Raw genomic sequence first — 18,493 nt, forward strand, 5'->3', positions numbered from 1 at the left:
AATTATCAACCAAGGATGAAGACAACTTAAGAAGATTAAAGTCTGAGAAGGGGCAGGATGACCAATACTCTTGCAAGCAAGACACCTTTAAGAGGTCCCAAATTTGAGCATGGCAGCAGAATGGAGGAAATAAACCACCCAAAAGACTCCTGGTGGTGACTCCTGGCTTGGTCAGTGCCCCTTGGTGTAACCTCAGCTACCACAGCTGTAGCTAGAAATAACCTAAACCACAGCATTTGGACACTCCACACACCTCAGGGCATTCTGCTGGGCACACCATCATGAAGAATCAGTTGTGCCCAGCACCTCCTGGCCAGCATTTTGCTCTGATGCTGTGTAGGTAATGTCAGAGTGGCCAACTCACTCCCTGCCCTGTCTAGACTCAGATTGGGGCACTGAGGTGTGTAGGGTACAGACAAGTAGGACTGGTGGGAGCCCCAGCTTGGGCAGTGGCCCCCAGCTTTCTCCTTTCTGGTCCCACCATATGTCCAAAAAGTTGCCATTTTAAACCAATCAATCAATCAATCAGGGGTTTCAGGTGGAAATCAGAGAGGACCAAATTCCTTTGGGATCCTTTATGGCCAATCAATTGGCCTGGCCACCCTGTCTGGGTGGAAATGAAACAGGGTTAAAAAACCAAAGTTAGCTGAGTTCAGCTCCAGCCCCAAAGCTGCTAAATTGCACTAAGTTAGTAACTTGTTAATGGATTAGAGATCTTTGATCACTGGCTTCAAAACAAATCCTTCACTTAGGTTACAATCTGTGACCGGAACCCACTGTGAAGAAACAGAAACAAGAATCAAAAGGAAACAGACAGAGATAAACACAGGATGGGTTGTTCTTGGAACAGGCCTGACACAGGCTCATGGAACAATCTGCCCTAGAGAGGACAGAACAGGCAGAAGAAGGCTGCCTGTGAGCAGCATTTGCTGTTAGAGGCACACCTTTGCTCTGCTGGAAGGAAGAGGGCCCTGGCTGAACTTGAATTCCATAGCTGAATGGAATCCCCTCTCTCCATCTGGAATGTTGTGGCCCTGCTCTCCTTTGAGGCAATCTCAAGCTGTCTGTCACACCAGATACAGTCCCACAAGCCCTGCAGCAGCCACAGTTCTAATTCTGATGGCAATGTGACAGCATCAGGTGGGGAAGATGATACACAGCAAGAGCTCTTCTGACCTAGGCTCAAACCCACACAGTGCACCAGCAAAGTCAGGCTTACAAGGTGTGCTCAAACCCCACCAGATGCAAGAACAGGAGATAATGCAGCTTTGACTTAAGCCCTTCACCCTAGAGCGTGGACAAATGCACCCTCAGAGCACTTTTAACAAGTTGCTACCTCAAAGGGGAAACCAAAACCCCTTCTCCCAGGTCAAGGGCACTGCCACATCACCAGGGGATCCCCCAGAAGGAGTCAGCTACAGCACAGCAGCTGAGCTACAGCAGAACACCTCCGAACTGTTCCACTCAGCCGCCTGAGCCAGGCCTGCCCAAACTCCACCAGATGGTACAAAAAGACCAAGAGAACAGAAAGAGGCTTCCTTACTTGGGGCCACCACACTCTTCTGCTGGCACCTTCCCCACAGGCAGGGTCTGGGAAGCCACTGGCTCGATGGTGAGGGTGTTCTGCTCCACAGCCACTCGCACCAGCTCTGACAGCTGTGACGGAGACAAAGCAGTGCAAAGGTCACCCCCAGTGCAGAACAGCTCTGGTGCTCCTGTCCTCCTTTCCCCAGCACTCACGTCCTGCTTTGTGAAGTCCAGACAAGGTCCTATATCTTCTCTATAAATTCTGTCCAGGAAGGAGCAGGATTTATCCAAAGTTGGAGATTCCTTCCAGGCCTGGAACTCGGCAAACAAAATGGAGTCGACCTGCAGCACATGTCCAGGGGGAGCAGGAAGGAGGAGAGACACCACAGCAGGTTACCTGCATAGTAACAGATACCTTCGAACTACAGAAGATGTGTTTTGGCACCTAGAAAGGCTCAGACATCACAGAAGTGTCTGAAGGAAGCTGGCTTGCTCCAAGGATCCTCAATCTCCCTCCCATCAGCAGTCCTGTGCCAGACTGATGCAGTCATACTGGGCTTACTCTGCCAGAAAGCTGCAGGCACCTCTCTGAGCCATCTTCCTGGACAAGAAACCACCACACAGCCATCAAACAGACCAGATGCCCACACAGCCCGTGGCAGGAATGATGAAAGCAGCTGAACAGCAAAGCAGAGTGGCAGTGGCACCCAGGAGATGGGAAGCAGAACCCATCTGGAAGGAAAGGACTGCTGCAGGAAAGGACCAGCTGGGAAAAGCTGTCAATGAACAGCAGGACTACACTCAGTGAGCCCCAGGCTGAGCTCACAGGGTATTGTCAGCTCTTTAGAGACCACACCAAGCCCAGACCTCTGGTGTTTGGGGAGCTGCAGAAGTAATGGGAACACTGGGCAGCCACACAGGCTTGCAGAGGAAAGCTGAGTGTAGGAATGGTGTCTTAAAGGGAGCTCCAAGAGTAGGGACAGCTTTCCCCATGGTAATGTCTGCTTATCTCCTTTCACAGGTGGCCCCACAAGCACTGCTCAGCAGAAAGCAACTCAGGGTAGAGCTTGCTCCCCATCACCTGAGCCATCAGTAAGGTTCCCTCCATCCCTGTCTGGCTGAAAATAAATCCTGGAGGCTCCCTGGGACCTGACATTTAAACCTCAGAGGGATCCTTAGTGGAACCATCAACCTGACTGACAGGGCATCTCCTTAAAGGGACAGTAAATCCTGTTACAGCTGCTGGAAGGGCAACCAAAAGCAAGGAAACCCTGCTGAGCAACACAAAGAATGGAAGTGCAGAGAGCTGAAGGAAGGCTGGGTTCCAGCACACCCTGTGCTAAGCAGACTGCCCACCTGGTACCAGGAGACAGCTTCAGAGCCAGGAGATGGGAAAACAAGTTGAGAAAGACACAAACCCAAAAATCAAATCAAATGGAGGTGAGCATAAAAGGCAGCTAGAACTGAAAGGTTGGAAGTGTGAGAGGCAGATGGCTCCCTCCCATCCCCAGTGCTGTCCAGAAAGGTTACCTGCTGCAAGGGTGAGGAAGCATCTGCCCCCAAGGCCTGCCAGGCTGGTTCATAGGTGAGCTGGACAGCTTTCCCAGGGATGATACAAAGGAGCAGAGAGAGGAGAGCAGGTAACCCAGACTTTGAGGGCAGAGGAAGAGACAGAGTGAAGGGAAAGGTTTAGAGAGAAGAAGAAGAAGAAAGGGAGGTAAGAATCACCAGACAAACCAGAAGACACAAAGAAAGGCCCAAGTCTTTCCTTCCAAGGAACAAAGCAGGCTGCTCAGGGCATCACAGGGCCACAAGCCACACCTTTTGACTTCAGCTTGAGGGGCAAAAGGGAAAGAGAAATTCTGCCATCTTTAGGCTCAGTTTAAGATGAGGCACATCTCTTCCACCAGCTCCCCTTGGATCACCTCCCACAATGGTCACTAGGGAATCTGAGAGAGAGAGAACAAACCCCCACCTTTGGTAAATAAAATGATTGGGTCACTCTGGAAGCTGTAGCCCTGAGATTTTTAAGCCCCAGGGTATCTGCACCAAGTGGAAGTTACCTACATGAAGAAAGGACAGGTCCAAACCTGTCACTTGCAAGAGCCAGAGCTTCTCTGCCCAGCTCCTTCCAGTGAGGAAGGAACTAAAAATATATGGCCTGCAAACAAGGGGAAGAAGAGTGACATGCCCAAGAGCACAGACTGAGTGACAAAGACAAGCCAATGGTGTCCTTGTGTTCAAGCCAAACTGGGCAGAGAAGCAACTACAGCAAACCACACCAGAGCAGCAATGGACTCAACTGCCAAGACACAGCAGAACAACCAGCTTCTGCTCAGCAACTCCTGACATATCCACTCTCAGCACTGCTAACTGTCCATGCCCTCCAGGGATCCCTCAGCTGCTTCCTCTAGCAGCTGACCTGACACAGCCTTCACCACAGAATCACAGAAGGGGAAATCTCCACCAGTGGAACCCCTCCAGAGCTTGCCTCAGCACAAACGTGGAGAACATGCCAGCTTACTGCACAGGCAGCCTCTCCCAGCACTGAGCCCACAGAGCTCTCCAGGAAGCCCAAGCTGGAAGCTGCACAGCTCCCTGAGCACAGTGACAGCAGCAGCTCTGAGCCCTCACCCACCTCTTTGTGTTCATGACTGACTGGCTGTGGGGTCACATTCTGGCCGGCAGCTGAGACCATTGCACTGCTGGTGCTTTTGTTTCGGCCGTGACCCTTCCTGAAGCCAGCTTTAGAGGGGCTCTGGAGCTGAGGGTGTAGCTCTCTGTTTGGAGAGGAGGGTGTGGATGTGATCACCAGTGTCTTCAGAGCCGTCACCTCTGCCTGCAGCATGTCGATCTGCGGAGACAAGGCAAGGGTCACACCACTGTCAGCGCCTCCTGAGCTCAGGCTGAGCGCACCCCACCACACACCAAAGCCACAGGGATCCAGCTACAAGCCCAGTCATGGAGCCTCCTCCCCATTCTCCCCAATGCCCAACATCATCCAGAGTTTTCAACAGGAGCCACTTGGGAACCCATCCCTCTGCCTCTCAGCCTGAGCATCACAGAATCACCAAGGCTGGAAGAGACCTCAAAGCTCAGCAAGTCCAACCTGGCACCACAGACCTTATGACTACTAACCCATGGCACCAAGTGCCACATCCAATCCCCTCTTGAACACCTCCAGTGATGAGGACTCCACCACCTCCCTGGGCAGCACATTCCAATGGCCAACAGCTCTCTCTGGGAAGAACTTTCTCCTCACCTCCAGCCTAAACCTCCCCTGGCACAGCTTGAGACTGTGTCCTGTTGTTCTGGTGCTGGGTGCCTGGGAGAAGAGACCAACCCCCTCCTGGCTACAGCCTCCCTTCAGGTAGCTGTAGACAGCAAGAAGGTCTCCCCTGAGCCTCCTCCTCTCCAGGCTAAGCAACCCCAGCTCCCTCAGCCTCTCCTCACAGGGCTGTGCTCAAGGCCTCTCCTCAGCCTCATTGCCCTTCTCTGGACAGGTTCAAGTGTCTCAGTGTCATGCTTGGCTCCAGACACTATTACACAAAAATAACCAAGAAGAAACTTCTCTTTCCTCAAGAAGAAACCAGCTGAGCAGCACTGCAGTGCAGCCTTGTCAGGAAATTCCAACTCCCCAGCTCCCTGCTCAAACCATGCCCAGGGCTTAGCACTCTCTGGGGTTTCCCCTGGCACCCACCTCTCAAAGGGGACCTGGATAAGCAGCAGACAGCAAAGATACCTTTCCCCACCACACACTCAGTGGAGAGGGAACAGAGCAAGTGCAGCACCTCAGAGAGCCTGAGCTGCAGGTTCTCATTCAGGTTGGGCAGGGACAGCACCAACCTAGCAAAGAGATAAAGTCACAGAGAACGTTCTCACCTTGCCCCGTGCCTCCTTCAGCTGTTTCTCTGACGCTGCCTGTTTGGTGTTTGCTTCTCTCACCATCTTGTGTGCTTCCTGGAGCAGAGAGAATTTTAGTCTGCCTGCTGCAGCCCCAACCCATAAAGCCACCAGGGCAGGCCAAAGCTCTGCCACACCTTGCTCTGTGCAAGAGAGCAGGGTGCAGACATCACCACCACATCCAAGAGTTGTAGTGGCAGCTGTGAGGAACCTTCCACCACAATTTCTCAGAGAAGGCTCCTGGTGCCAGGGCCTGAAGGACATCCCTGTTCCAGGAGTGCAGCTGGCTACACTGAAGAGTTAAGCTGGCTGAGTCCAAGGTCATCTCTTTCACTGATAAGAGCTGCTGTGAAGAAAGCCAGAAGCAAGGGCCTGCCTTTCCATGCCCTTGAGAACTGCCTCAAAGCTGAGGCTTTAACATTAGCACCACTTGTGCCACATCACAGCTGTGGCCAGTCCAGCAGCCCTGTCACTCTGACCCTGACTCAGACCCACAGAGCCTCAGCCCTGTGCTGCCACTGCAGACTTGCTGGTTGATCACTGGACAGTTTTCTGTCCCTGGTCACTGCCTGTGGCACAGATCCTGATCCAGGCTTGCTGCTCCATGTCTTGGATGAGGTCACTGCTCTTGCTCGACTTGTTGCACTTTGCTCCCACTTCCCCTGTGGAGCAGCCAGCACTCAGTGCTCCAGACAGGGCTGCAGCAGCAGCAGGAGCTGGAGCTCAGGTGGGAGCCAAATGGCAGAGCCTGGCCTCAAATCATTTCCCTCAGAAGAAGGGAGCAGTGTGAGTCCCAGCTGGAGCCTCCCCACAACACTGTCTGGAAGCCATGTGCCCAAAGCCAGCAGAGCAAGGGGACAGGCCTCAGCTACACCATCTCAAAGCTCACCCTGAGCCCAGGCAGCCAGATCTCCAGGAGGGGGATGCTCTCTTGGCCCTCACACTCAGCACCAGCCTGTGTTTCAAAGGTACAGGTGGGCTCTGGCTTTCCTCACTGCCCAGTCAGGGCTAGACATTAGAGCTGCTGGTAAAAGGGATTTTGCCAGACAGAGCCTGGCAACAACCAAGCTACCAAAAAAACAACCAACAGAACTTCTGAACATTCACTGGAACAGAGACTATGAGGACACCCAGTTTGTTCCACCCCATGCAAGGGCTGACACAAGCCAGGGAGTGAGGGAATCACCTATCTCACACAGCAGCTGCTGTCCAGAAGGCATGGAAGAGTGACAGGGATCTGCTTAGCTCCAGTTACAGGCACCACCACATGGGTCTGTACATCTGGTAGCAAAACCAAATAACTGCTGTGCTCTGTACACCACCCCACAGCTGCTAGGAGGAGAAAGAAGTGCATGAAAATGCTCCCCAGAAGCAGGTACAAGCCCCTGCTCTGAGGTGCTGCCTGCAGCACTGCCCAGCTCTGCTTCTCCAAGTGACAAAAAGCAACAGGGGTAAGGAGGAAAAGTGGGAGGAGATGGCTGGAAATTCAGGGAAAGCCTGTCTTAAAGGAGTTGGATGTAAGCATAACTTAAGAAATGATGGGAAAAGGAAGAGGGTGGAACCTCAAACAGGCTTGCTGTTAACTCCTCTAGTTCCTGCTCCAGCTGTTCTCTGACTTTGGACAATCTCTCACATTCTTTGTCCTTCAGCTTCAGCTCCTGTGGAGGAAATGGGAGAGGCAAACGTGAGCTTGCAGCAGGCCCCAGCAGCACTGATGCCTGTTGGCCTCAACCTGTCAATCAGAACCTTTCCCCCTCCTCCACAGCACAGGTACCCAGCCCAAGGCTGCTGTCACTGAACTCTGTACCATGCTCTGGGTCACCAAAGCCATCACTCCACAAACTGCAGCAGCTTTTCAGGCTGGAGTTGCTCCTTTGCCATTAGCAAGGAAGCCCCACAGTGATCACTGCCTGCCTCAAGCTGCTTGCTATCAGGTTTTCAGGACCAATTTCCAGGCTTTGGGTCAACCTAGGAAGTGATATCCTGCCCCAAAGCACTTCACGGCCACCTCAGCTCAACCTCTCTCCTATTCTTCCTGCTCCAGTCCGTGGGACAGCCACACTCAGACCCCAATCCCCTCAGCACCACTTCTAGCTGCTCAAATCTGTGCTGCCACCCTCAGGAGCCCTCCCACCCTCTGGGCCTTACCTTTTGTGCTTTGTGCAGCTCTTCCTTCAGGAATTCAGAGCCCTTCTCACGGATCTCCACCGAGGAGCTGCGCAGACGTGACACGTTGAGCTGCTCGGCGGACTGGGTCTCACCCACACCTCCAGCATCCTGGCATCCAGTCTCTGCCTCCTCCTTGCTGCCTTGGGATGGCATCAGTGGCTTCCAGCGCCCCACAGCTGCTTGCTTCTGGTTGTCTTCCTCAAAACTGGCCTGGCTGTGGGGGACCAGCACAGTGAGACTTGACATGGGAGCAACCCACAGCCTTCTTCCAGCGCTCCAAGCACATCCACCTCCAGCCTCTCACAGGCACTGAAGGGAGGCAGGGAGGGTGACAGTGTATGAAGAGGCCAGGATTGGCTCAGCCTGGTGCCCAGCAGCACCAGATCCTTCACCCTGCATACAGGCACTGCCTCCCCACCCTTCTGCCAGACCAGCAAAAGAGGAGGAAATTATGGCCTGAAATAAAGACTTTGGGGGAAATCTCCCCTTCTGTCCTGGGAGCTTTAAGAATCAGCCTGTGATGTCCAGCCTCATGGGGCTTTGTTACCTTTCTCAACCAGCATGACCCAGATACTATTCACTCAGTATAGAGGAGAACTAAGGACAGGTGCTCCTGCAGTCCTGTTCTCACCTGCTTTCAGAGAGAACAGGATGCAGCTGGGCTGTTTAGGACTCCAGTATGCATCCAGTAGACCAAAGTTCAGAGACACTGGCCAAGGCCAGGAGAAGTGAGCTCAGCTCTCCTTTCCTCTAGTAACACACAGGTCCTAATCCCCACCCCAGTACAAACCCAGCCTTCTTCTCCCCCAGTTCCTGCTTCAAAGGGGAAGGATCTATTTTATCCCACTGGTCCTCCACAGAGCTACATAAACCAGTGTATTTCCACTGAGCTCAGCTGAAGCCCCATGTTGAGTTTCAGTGCCTGGCAAGCAGCAGTGCTGATTGTGCTTTTGCCAGGAAAGGTTGGACCAGATGACTCTTTAGGTCCCTTCCAAACTGGGATTCCATGAACTAGAAAGAGGAAACGGGAGGAGTGAACCAGGCCACTGTTCTCCAGTGCTCAGCAGGGCTTTGTCAACAGACTAACACAGACCATGGAAGAGGCTGAGGAATTTAGGAGGCTTTGCAGCTGCTTGAGTAGGAAAAGGCAGGCTTCAGTGCCTGCAGAAAGGGCACCACAGTCTCAGCGTTGCTAGAGCACAGGCATCACCCATTCTTCACACACTGAACTGTCCTCATGTGCTTCACTTGCCACTTGAAGCCAGTGGGAGCACGACCAAGGCTTGCACACACAGGCTTCTATCATGTGCAGCCACCCAGCAGGACACACACTGCAGATTAACCTGCTGCCAGTTATCTCTGGCTCACAAGCCTCAGCTGAGCTGTGGTGCTCTCCTCACCCATGCACAGCACCAATCCCTCCTCCTGCAGACTCCTTCTTGCTCACTACCTTCTCCTGCAGAGAAGTTCTCACCTTCTTTTGGTTAGGATCATTTCCTCTTCTCCTCTTTTCCCAATACCTGCATTTTCCTCTCCTGAATTTGCCCTTCCTCCTGTATTCCAGCCAGGGAACTCTTCCCCTTCACTCCAGCCCCACACAACACAGCAAAGCACAGACTGGGCTCATCTCCTCAGCCATGTGCAGCTCAACACAAGTTTTGTCCTCCCACATCTCACTCAAAGCACTCAAACCATGAAGCCCAACTACTGACAGGCTTTTTTTCTCCTAGGTTATGCCACCCATGGTGCTACCACATTTCCTACTCAAACTGCCCCCTTCCTGCCCCTTAAAGCTGTCTATGAGCAACAGGTGTCCACAGCCACCTCCCAAGAGGGAAAGATGAAGCAGCCACAGGAAATCACAAGTGGAAAACTCTCTGAAACCTTGGAAGGCAAAGGGCTGCCACACCATGCCAACATGACTACAGAATTGGGGGGTGGGGGCCAGGCAGTAACAGATTTTGCTGAGCCATCTGTTGAGCAAAAGCACCAGAAAGATGGTCAGAGCTGTGCTAAGGAGGTAGGAAAGGACAGAACTGAATTAGTGACCCATTAACTTCATGTTTTTACTGAAGGCTCCCTGGGAAGATCTGGGAGGAGAGGCTCATCCTGGTGAAACTGCTAAATTTGGAAGTGTGCAAAACAACATACAAGGGTGTGTTGGGGAAAGGGCAAGAAAACACAGTTAGTTTTGGCCAGAGTTGAAAAAAAAAGCCAAGATAGCTCCTCCAAGCTGAGATAACTCATCTCCAGCCATTCAGCATGCTGGGATTGCTTGATGAAAAGCAATAGGCACAGCCATGGAGGGATATGGTTGACTGAGCCAGCCATGGCCAATGGGAACTCCCAGACTGGGTAGGCACCTACAGTCTGAGGTGTGAGAGCGCACACAAGTGGGAACTTCATGGTGCACAGTGCCTGCTCTGCCCAGTGAGGCTGCTCTCTTGGCATCTTTGGTAAATCAGGGGGACAGCAGAGCTGCAGAGAAGAAAACAAAAGAAATCACAGAATGGCTTGGATTGGAAGGGACCTTAAGGGTTATCTACTCCAACCTCCCCACCAGAGGCAGGGATGCCTCTCAACTGGCCTGCTGCTCAAGGCCTCATCCAACCTGGCCCTGAACACCCCCAGGGAGGAGGTAACCACAACCTCCCTGAGCAGCCTATTCCAGAGACTCACCACCCTTGTACTGAAGAACTTCTTCCTTAGATCCAGTCTAACCCTGCTCTGCCTCAGCTTCAAACCACTCCCCTTGTCCTGTCTCTAGTCACCCTTATGGAAAAGTCCCTCTGCAGCCCTCCTGTAGGATCCCTCCCAGTATTGGAATGCAGCCCTAAGGTGTCCCTGGAGCCTTCTCTAAGCTGAACAACCCCAGCTCTCTCAGCCTAGCCCCACAGCAGAGGTGTTCCAGCCCTTGAGGAAGGAAAAGGTCAACCAAAATGGTTTAGAAAGGTCAAGATTAGCTAACAGGGATCACTTACCCAAACAGTGACATCTCTAATGGGATAAGGAGGTCTCCAACACTAAGGAAAAGGAAGGAGGAGGGAAGAGAATGACTCAAAGGAAGGAATGAAATCCATTACAGATGGTGGGGATGTATGAGACCAATTCATCCAAGAGATCAGGGGAGGTTCTCTGCCATGGATTTGCCACAGAGCAGGGGAAGCACAGAGAGGTGTGTTCAACACTGAAAGCATTTCTCAGGTGGCACAGTGGAAGCCCCTCTCTGCTGTGGACTTCCAAGATTAGACAGGGTGAGCTGCAGAGAACACATCCCTCTGGGTTCTACTGCAGGAGTAGAAACACACCAAAAGGGCCCCAGCCAGTCAGAGCACCTCCTGCTTCTGTGATCAGAAGGAAACAAAAATCAGAGCACAGTGGAAAAAAAGAAAGAAGAGATTGAAACCCAGGCAGTTAGTACAAAAAAAGAAAGGCAAACCAAAAGCAGTTATTCCAATGTACTTCCACAGGCTGTGGAAGAAAACTGAAGGACAAGGAGGAATGAGACAGTCTCACTCACACTCCAGAATGTCACAGTACTTCAAAGCCTATCCTGGAAAATCATCCCATCTTTAACAGTGGATTCCCCACAAAAGCCTTGGCTGGGCTGGCTCCTGCCCAGCCAAACCTCAGTGTCCAGGGTACACTGGGGCTTTGAAACACAGCCCCTCAGGGACCACCATGGCCACTTGTCCTCTCTCACTAGCACTGGTCTGACTGGTGGCTGCCTTCCTTGGTGAAACGAGGCACATCCTAAAGGTCCCACACCAACACAAGAAATGCAAACTTCAACAAAATAAGACCCAGCACCCCACAGCCCCTTCTAAAGTTGGATTCTGTAGAAAAAGCAGAAAAATGTGCAGGGTCTGCACTTTTCTGCCAGCGGGCCCCACATGTTTCCTGCAGCGCTGATGCCTGACAGGGTTATTTCCCATACCAGCAGCCTGGGGGGCTCTCCAGGTTAAGCTCACGTGGAGAGGACCTGACTTTTCCATCTGGATCAGGACAGAAGCCTGACTGCTGCTGTTCTGCACTGCTGCGACGCAGCATCGGTCCGCAGCCCGCTCAGTACCCCAAGAGGAGCTCAGAAAAGCTTGGCAAAGCACAGAGGATCACGGAATTGTTTTGCTTGGAACAGACCCTCAGGATCACTGAGCCGAACCGTTAATCCAGCACTGCCAGGTCATCATCACTAAACCACATCCCTCGGCACCACATGGCTGGGTCTTTCGAACACCTCCAGGGACGGAAAGCCTGCTCCAGCCTTTGAGTAAAGAAGTTTCTTCATGCCCAACCTAAACCTCCCCCAGGGAAACGTGAGGTCGTTTCCTCTTGTCCTGCCACTTGCTGCTTGGGAGAAGAGACCAACAACCCCCACCTGGCTCCAGCCTCCTCGCAGGGAGCTGGAGAGAGCCAGAAGGTCTCCCCTCAGCTTCCTTTTCTCCAGGCTGAACTCTGACTAAACACCACAGCAGAGCTTTATGACAGCAATTTGTGTGCCTTGGTCTCCCTCAGCAGCCAGGAATCGTCCGCGGTGTCCTCGGAGCTGAGCAGCGCTGCCGCCCGCGGTCCCTGCTTGCTCTCCGCCCTGCCCTCGCTGCCACACAACTGCCCCAGGCAGACCCGCAGAGCCCTGCGCCCAGCGGGGTCCGGGCTGCAAGGACACGAGGTGTTCACAGCGAGCAGCCAACCCCGCTGCAAATCCACGGGGAAACAGCCCGGCTCCCGCCCGCCAGACAGCCGCGTCCCAGCCCGCAGAGCCGGCCAGCCGCGGGGGTAAGCCCAGCCCGGGGGCAGCCCGGCCTGGCCCCCGGCTCAGCGCTGCTGACACCGCAGGGCCCTGAGCCCGGCCGCCTCCCGCCGCCGCACGCAGCTGCCCAGCTCCCGGACCTACCCCCGCCGCATACTGGGTCCCGCCGCCGCCGCCGCCGCTCACGGGGGAGGCGCGCCCGCCACCGCCGCCCCCATGTCCGGAGCCGTGCCCGGCGCGCGGCCCCGACCGACGGCGCGCTCCCGCTGCCTGCCGGGGACGGGGGGGAGCGAGGAGGGGGACACACCACGTGATGCCAGCGCGGCTCCTGCGCACTCCCGCCCCCTGCCGGAGCGGGCTGGGAGCGTTGAGCAGCTGAGGGTCCGCAGAGGGGTCCGGCCGGGCTGGGGCCGGGGGTGCGGCCAAGGGGCTGGGACCTGCGCTTGGGTCACAACCACGCCACGAAGGCTCCAGGCTGGGGGCAGAGCGGCTGGAAACTGCCCAGTGCAGAAGGACCTAAGGGGGTTGGTGACAGCAGCTGGAGATGAGCCAGGGAGTGCCCAGGTGGCCCTAAAGACCACCAGCAGCCTGGCCTGGAGCAGCAGAGTGTGGCCAGCAGGAGCAGGGCAGGGATTGTCCCCTGGGCTGGGCACTGCTGAGGCCACAGCTGGAATCCTGGGGTCCGTTTTGGACCTCTCACTCCAAGAAGGATATTGAGGAGCTGGAGCAGGGCCAGAGAAGGGCAACCAAGCTGGGGAAGGGTCTGGAGAACAGGGCTGGGGAGGAGCAGCTGAGGGAGCTGGGGGTGTTGAGCCTGGAGAAAAGGAGGCTGAGGGGAGAGCTTCTGGCTCTCTGCAGCTCCCTGCAAAGGAGGCTGGAGCCAGGCAGGGGTTGGTCTCTTCTCCCAAGGAACAAGTGACAGGACAGCCTGAAGTTGCCCCAGGAACAGGAAATTGAGGAACAATTTCTCCCCACAAAGGGTTGTCAAGACCTGGAAGAGCCTGCTCAGGGTAGTGGTGGAGTCTCCATCTCTGGAGGGGTTTCAAAGTCATAGAGATGTGGTGGTGAGGGACATGGTTTAGTGGTGACCTGACAGTGGTGAGTTAATGGTTGGACTCCATCATCCTAAAGGTCTTTTCCAATCAAACCAGTTCTGTGATTCTGCTATTCTCCTCATGCAGAAAGGCCTGGGCTTGTTAGTGGTGAGGCTCAGTGGGACTCCTCCACCAGGATCTTTAAACTCAGCATTTTACCCTTCTATGAATGAGATGAGTCCGTTCTGTTACTGAGCTTTGACCTTTGGATGCCAAGGTCCAGGTTTTAGCTCATCCTTCCACTGGCTGAAGGAGCAGGGTGGCTCTCCCTGCAGATGAGAGCAGTAATGTGGCCACCTGTGCATGGAGGAGTGCCTTTGCCCAGGGCATACTCATCCTGAAAGCTTTTTTTCCTGGTTGCTTTTCTCTTCTAGCACAAAGGGGCAAGAAGGGTCAGCCACAGGTGATTCCTGGGGCATCTGGAAATGAGTGATCCACTCCACATCACACTGAAATCAAGAGGAGGTCTAGAAAGTTCACCCTCTCCCTGGGGCATTACCTATAGGCAGTCAATTGCCAGTTGCATCACTGTGGGCTTCCCACCTGCCCACCAAGTGCTCCAAGGAGTGCACAGCACATTGCCCCTGTCCCTGGGGTCATGTCTCCTGCTGGGAACAAAAAGGGCAGAACCCTCCTGCTGTTACCCCCAGTCCCACAGCAGATCCCACACCCACCTCTGGATTCGTGGTGACAGTGCCTCCACGGGACCAAAACCTGCCCCTGCCATCACAGGTCAGCCTCAGAGTATGGTTTCCAGATTGGTAGCCCCATGTTTCCCACAGCATCCTACCTTGTCATTGTCCTGGGCTTTCCTCCTGGCAGAGGTGTCTGCTCCAAGGCCTTGTACTCAGGGGCAGCTGCCCCATCCTCTTCCTCACTGCCAGACACACCACCAAAGGCAGGCTCATTCGACATGATGAGCCTCATATCCATTGCAGAGTGCTGTTGTAGCTACTACACATGGAGCAATTCCCTGTCCCAGCTTCTTGTGGGTGTCCATGTCATCTACAGCCCTGCCCTATCTCGTGGCCAGGATCCACCACTCCATGCTCTGAAGTCCCAGAACAAAGTGTCCGAGATGGCTGTAACCTTTGTTATCTTCAAGGAGCTTTTGGAAGGAGGGGAAAGATCTTCAGCTTTGCAGAGCAGCACCAGAAGTAATTAGTTTTTGTAATTATTAACTCCCAAGGCCTGGCTGGCAGGGACAGAGGGTCCTCAGATTAGAAAAGTAGAACTTCCAGGATCCAACAAAGGCAGGAAGAAGGAGGAATGATAATGCAGACAAGGAGCATTAAGAGAGGATGTGCTGGAGATACTGAAACCCAACCACTTGCGAGGTCAGAGTTGCATGTAAGGATACATTTGTGGAGCCCCATTGGAGTTCTTCAGCCTAAACAACTCCTCCAGCACCCCAAGGAGACCCCTGTCACTTCTGAAACCCCTCCACACCATCCCCCATTGATCTCCTCTCACGCAGCCACCTTCATATTCTCTCCCAGAATGGCCTCATCTTCCTCTGAACGGATCAGAAATGAAAAGCAGGACACACACAATCTAGAGTTTGGTTCAAACAAGGTGCAAGGCCAACCTGCAGAGCAAAAGGAGCTCTCAGCTAGGACATGCTGCCCAGCATGCATGCTTCCTAATCATGGGAGAAGTCTCAAGCCTCCTCTGGGCTGCTTTGTCTGCTCACAGATTCAGATCCTACTGCAGTAAAAGAAAAGGTGGGGGAAAAACAAACAAACAAAAAAGCCCAGAGCCAGGCTGGGAAGGGAAGGAGGAACAAGGATTATCTTGGAGCTTGGAAAGCAGGACTACAGCCCTGCCCCAGCAAACCCAGCCCGGATGTTATTGCCATGAAAATGGGAATGAAAACAAATGTCCTAAAGCTCCAGGCTCCATCCACCCACACGCTCCCCTCCTCGCCCGCCTGCACCAGCTGTGCAGCATGTTTGCTCAACTGGCTGGAAGGGCTTCAGCAAGGCTCCTCTGGGGTCTCTGGCTCTAAAAGCTCTGGTTTCATGGAGGTTGATCACCCAGCACAGTGCAGCCCCTGTGCCAGAGCGAGCGGCTGAAGAGACTGAAAAAGGATAACACTGAGCAGAGACCCAGCAGAGACATTGCTGCCCCTGCTGCAGGTGCTCAGCTGCAGGCAGCTGGCAGAGAGCAGCCTCATGCTCAGCAGCAGCCTTGGAAGGAAGGGTTCAGCTTGAACCCAGGGGAATCATCGAATCAGAGACCCAATAAAGTTGCAAAAGACCTCTAAGATCATCAGGTCCAACCATCAAGCCAACACCACCGAGGCCACTAAACCATGACCCACCAGAGACATCACTGCTGCTGTGGGTTCTCAGCTGCAGGCAGCTGGCAGAGAGCAACCTCACACTCAGCAGCAGCCTTGGAAGGAAGGGTTCAGCTTGAACCCAGGGGAATCATCGAATCAGAGACCCAATAAGGTTGTGAAAGACCTCTAAGATCATCAGGTCCAACCATCAAGCCAACACCACCGAGGCCACTAAACCATGACCCAAAGTGCCACATCCATGTGCTTTTAGAACACCTCCAGGAAAGACACCACACAGAAAAGAAGGAAGAGCAGCTGGGACAGAGAGAAAGGAGGAGTGTTCCTCAGCTTTTTTAGGAAGGTTTTCCCTTCTGCTGGTTGGTTTGGTCTCTGTTTATCCAAGAAGGAGCTTCTCAGGCCTGCCTCCTTCCCACAACAGCTGTAAGGAGGCAGCTGGCAGTCCCTAGAAGCAGCACCCAGGACCAAACACATTTAGGAGCTCATCCTCACCATGGTGGCTAAGGGAAGCAAAGGGGGGAACACCCCTAAGTCCTCTTCCATCCTCTTCATGTCTGTACAAACTGTACTGTGCAACCTCAGTGGAAAAGGGAAAGATTTGTCACCTTCCAGGTCCCTAAAAGACAGAATGCAGAAGGTCAGACAGGGATTGGCACTTGGATTTGCAGGGAGATACAGAGCTTGGCACTGAAACCTCAAAGCAACAGAGAGATGTTGTGCTCATGTGCTGCTCTCTCCTGAGCAAAGACACAGTATCACGTCTAGATGTGTCAAGGACGGATGGCAAGAAAAAAGCAGGCTATGAGGTCAGTCTGTCCATGTGCTGAGCTGTTTGTCCAGGATTCCCAGGCATCCTTCCAGCTTCATCCATTCCAAATAGCTGCTTATTCACACACAGGCCAGCTCTGCCTCCCGGGAGTAGGAAGCCTGGAGTTACCAGATGGCTCTTAGTTTGCCACAGAGCTGGAAACAAACAAAGTGGCAAGATGCTTGTAAGATCAGCAGAGCTGGTAGGGTTCTTCCCCTCTTCCAAATGGCTTCTTCCACAGAGCAAAGGGTTACCCCCTCCCTGCATCAGAACATTGTCCATGAGGAAAGAAGTTCCCACGACAACCTCTAATGCTACTCAGGAGCAGGAAGCACCCTTAGCATGCCCCCAGCTCTCAGGACCCCTCCTCCCCTAAGATGGTACAGAATTAGTGATGAACCCTTCAACATAAAGGGAAGAAGCTTGGGGGTCCTCACAAAAGCACAGGGAGTCGCTGCATCCCCTTCAGATGTTCATGGCCACCTCAGCCCTCAGAGTAAATCCTCTCTGTGCTATTTGTTATTGTCATTAACATCAGATTCCAGAGAAGAGTGTCAGATTGAGAGAGACCCCTGGTGCCAGCTGTCTCTGTGTCAATCTCAGCACTGAAACTGGAGGAGGGAAGGGGATTTCACCAAGCTTTGGAACCCACAATGTCCTTCTGAGAAGAGCCCATGTTATTCTCTGGGATTCAGCAAGGATGGCACCATGCCTGGCCCAGCCCTTTGGGGTTCCCAAAGTGAGGAGTCATGTCCCATGGCAGTAACTCATCTCCACATCTGTAGCATGGAGACAAAGAGAACGATTCCAGGGCTGTGAGGTTGAAGGTGAATGTCAGCACCTCCTTGCTTCCTCCAGGGAAAAACTTGTTTGCTGTGAGCCAGGTGCTGGAGCCCTGAAGCAGGCTGCCCAAAGAGACTGTGGAGTTTCCATCCCTAGAGACTTTCAAGACCCATCTGCATCCATTCCTGTGTGACCTGCCCTAAGTGATCCTGCTTTGGCAGGGGGAGTTGAACTTCATTATCTCTGGAGGTCCCTTCCAACCCCTACCATTCTATGACTCTGTGCAAGGCTTTCAGACCAGTGCCTTCCTGAAGGCCTGCAAGGACTGGGGCCACAGGGGACATGAAGAGAGCTGCCAGCAGCACTTCCACGCTGCTAGCTGCTTGCTTATTTCCTTTCATATGAAATGCCACAAATATTTCCTGTTGTCCAAACAGCAGCTCTGAGCCACGCGAGCTGCCAGCCGAGCTGCTCTCAGAGGAGGGCAGCAGAGTCCCCCAGATGCCAGCACATCCCTCCACAGAGAGCAGAACACGAGGCTTTGCTCTCTAGGAGCACCCAAACCGAAAACGTCTCTCCTGAACCATTTTTGCCCCCCTGCCGTGTGTCCCTCAGGCACTGAGACCCTCAGGAACTGTCTCAGCCTGCTTCTCTACCAATCCTTTTTCTCTGGAGTCCTCCTCAAAGGGGGGGACCAAACCGTGGAGCAGACCTGTGTATGCATCACCTTGCCTTCAGAGAGGCTCCATCCCTGTGCTCTCCCATCCCCATCTACAGAGTTCTTTGGCATTTCAAGACGTTGTCACGATCCTGAATCACCTGGGGACCCTGTCCCAACCCTGTGATCCTGGCCATAAAAGGGACTTTTGGGAGCAGCTGCAACCTAGGAGCAAAGTTTCAGGGAGCTCAAAGCAAGTCCAGCTCTGTCACAGAGCAGGTAACACAATGACTACACCTCTGAGGGGCAACGCTGACCCAGAGCCTCACCAAAGAGCAGGGCATCCCCCCTCCTGTCCCAGACAGGTGCCACTCAGGGGCTGAGCCATCAGCCCTGCCTCGCCCAGGGCAAGGCTTAAGAAGGGAGGACAGCTGGGGTGGGGTGATGCTGGTGGACACTTCTCTTTCCCCTGGAGCTGGCAGGGGCTGTTCATGGCAAC

The 18,493-nt window shown here is 53.7% G+C and overlaps 1 protein-coding gene across 1 annotated transcript; it reads right to left on the reverse strand.

Annotated features, from left to right (window-relative positions):
• Positions 1 to 748: 748 nt before the first annotated feature.
• On the reverse strand, positions 749 to 14,806 carry LOC104304414 (guanine nucleotide exchange factor for Rab-3A). The gene is made up of 9 exons (XM_054172024.1): positions 14,234 to 14,806; positions 7,579 to 7,813; positions 6,993 to 7,088; positions 5,410 to 5,487; positions 4,166 to 4,381; positions 3,058 to 3,177; positions 1,741 to 1,869; positions 1,544 to 1,656; positions 749 to 776 (listed from the first exon to the last, which is right to left on the reverse strand). The coding sequence occupies exons 1-9, from the start codon at positions 14,374 to 14,376 to the stop codon at positions 749 to 751; spliced, it is 1,158 nt and encodes a 385-aa protein (XP_054027999.1). The 5' UTR covers positions 14,377 to 14,806.
• Between the last annotated feature and the right edge of the window lie 3,687 nt (positions 14,807 to 18,493).

Source organism: Dryobates pubescens, chromosome 22, assembly GCF_014839835.1.
Source record: "Dryobates pubescens isolate bDryPub1 chromosome 22, bDryPub1.pri, whole genome shotgun sequence".
Taxonomy (NCBI): Eukaryota; Metazoa; Chordata; class Aves; order Piciformes; family Picidae; genus Dryobates; species Dryobates pubescens.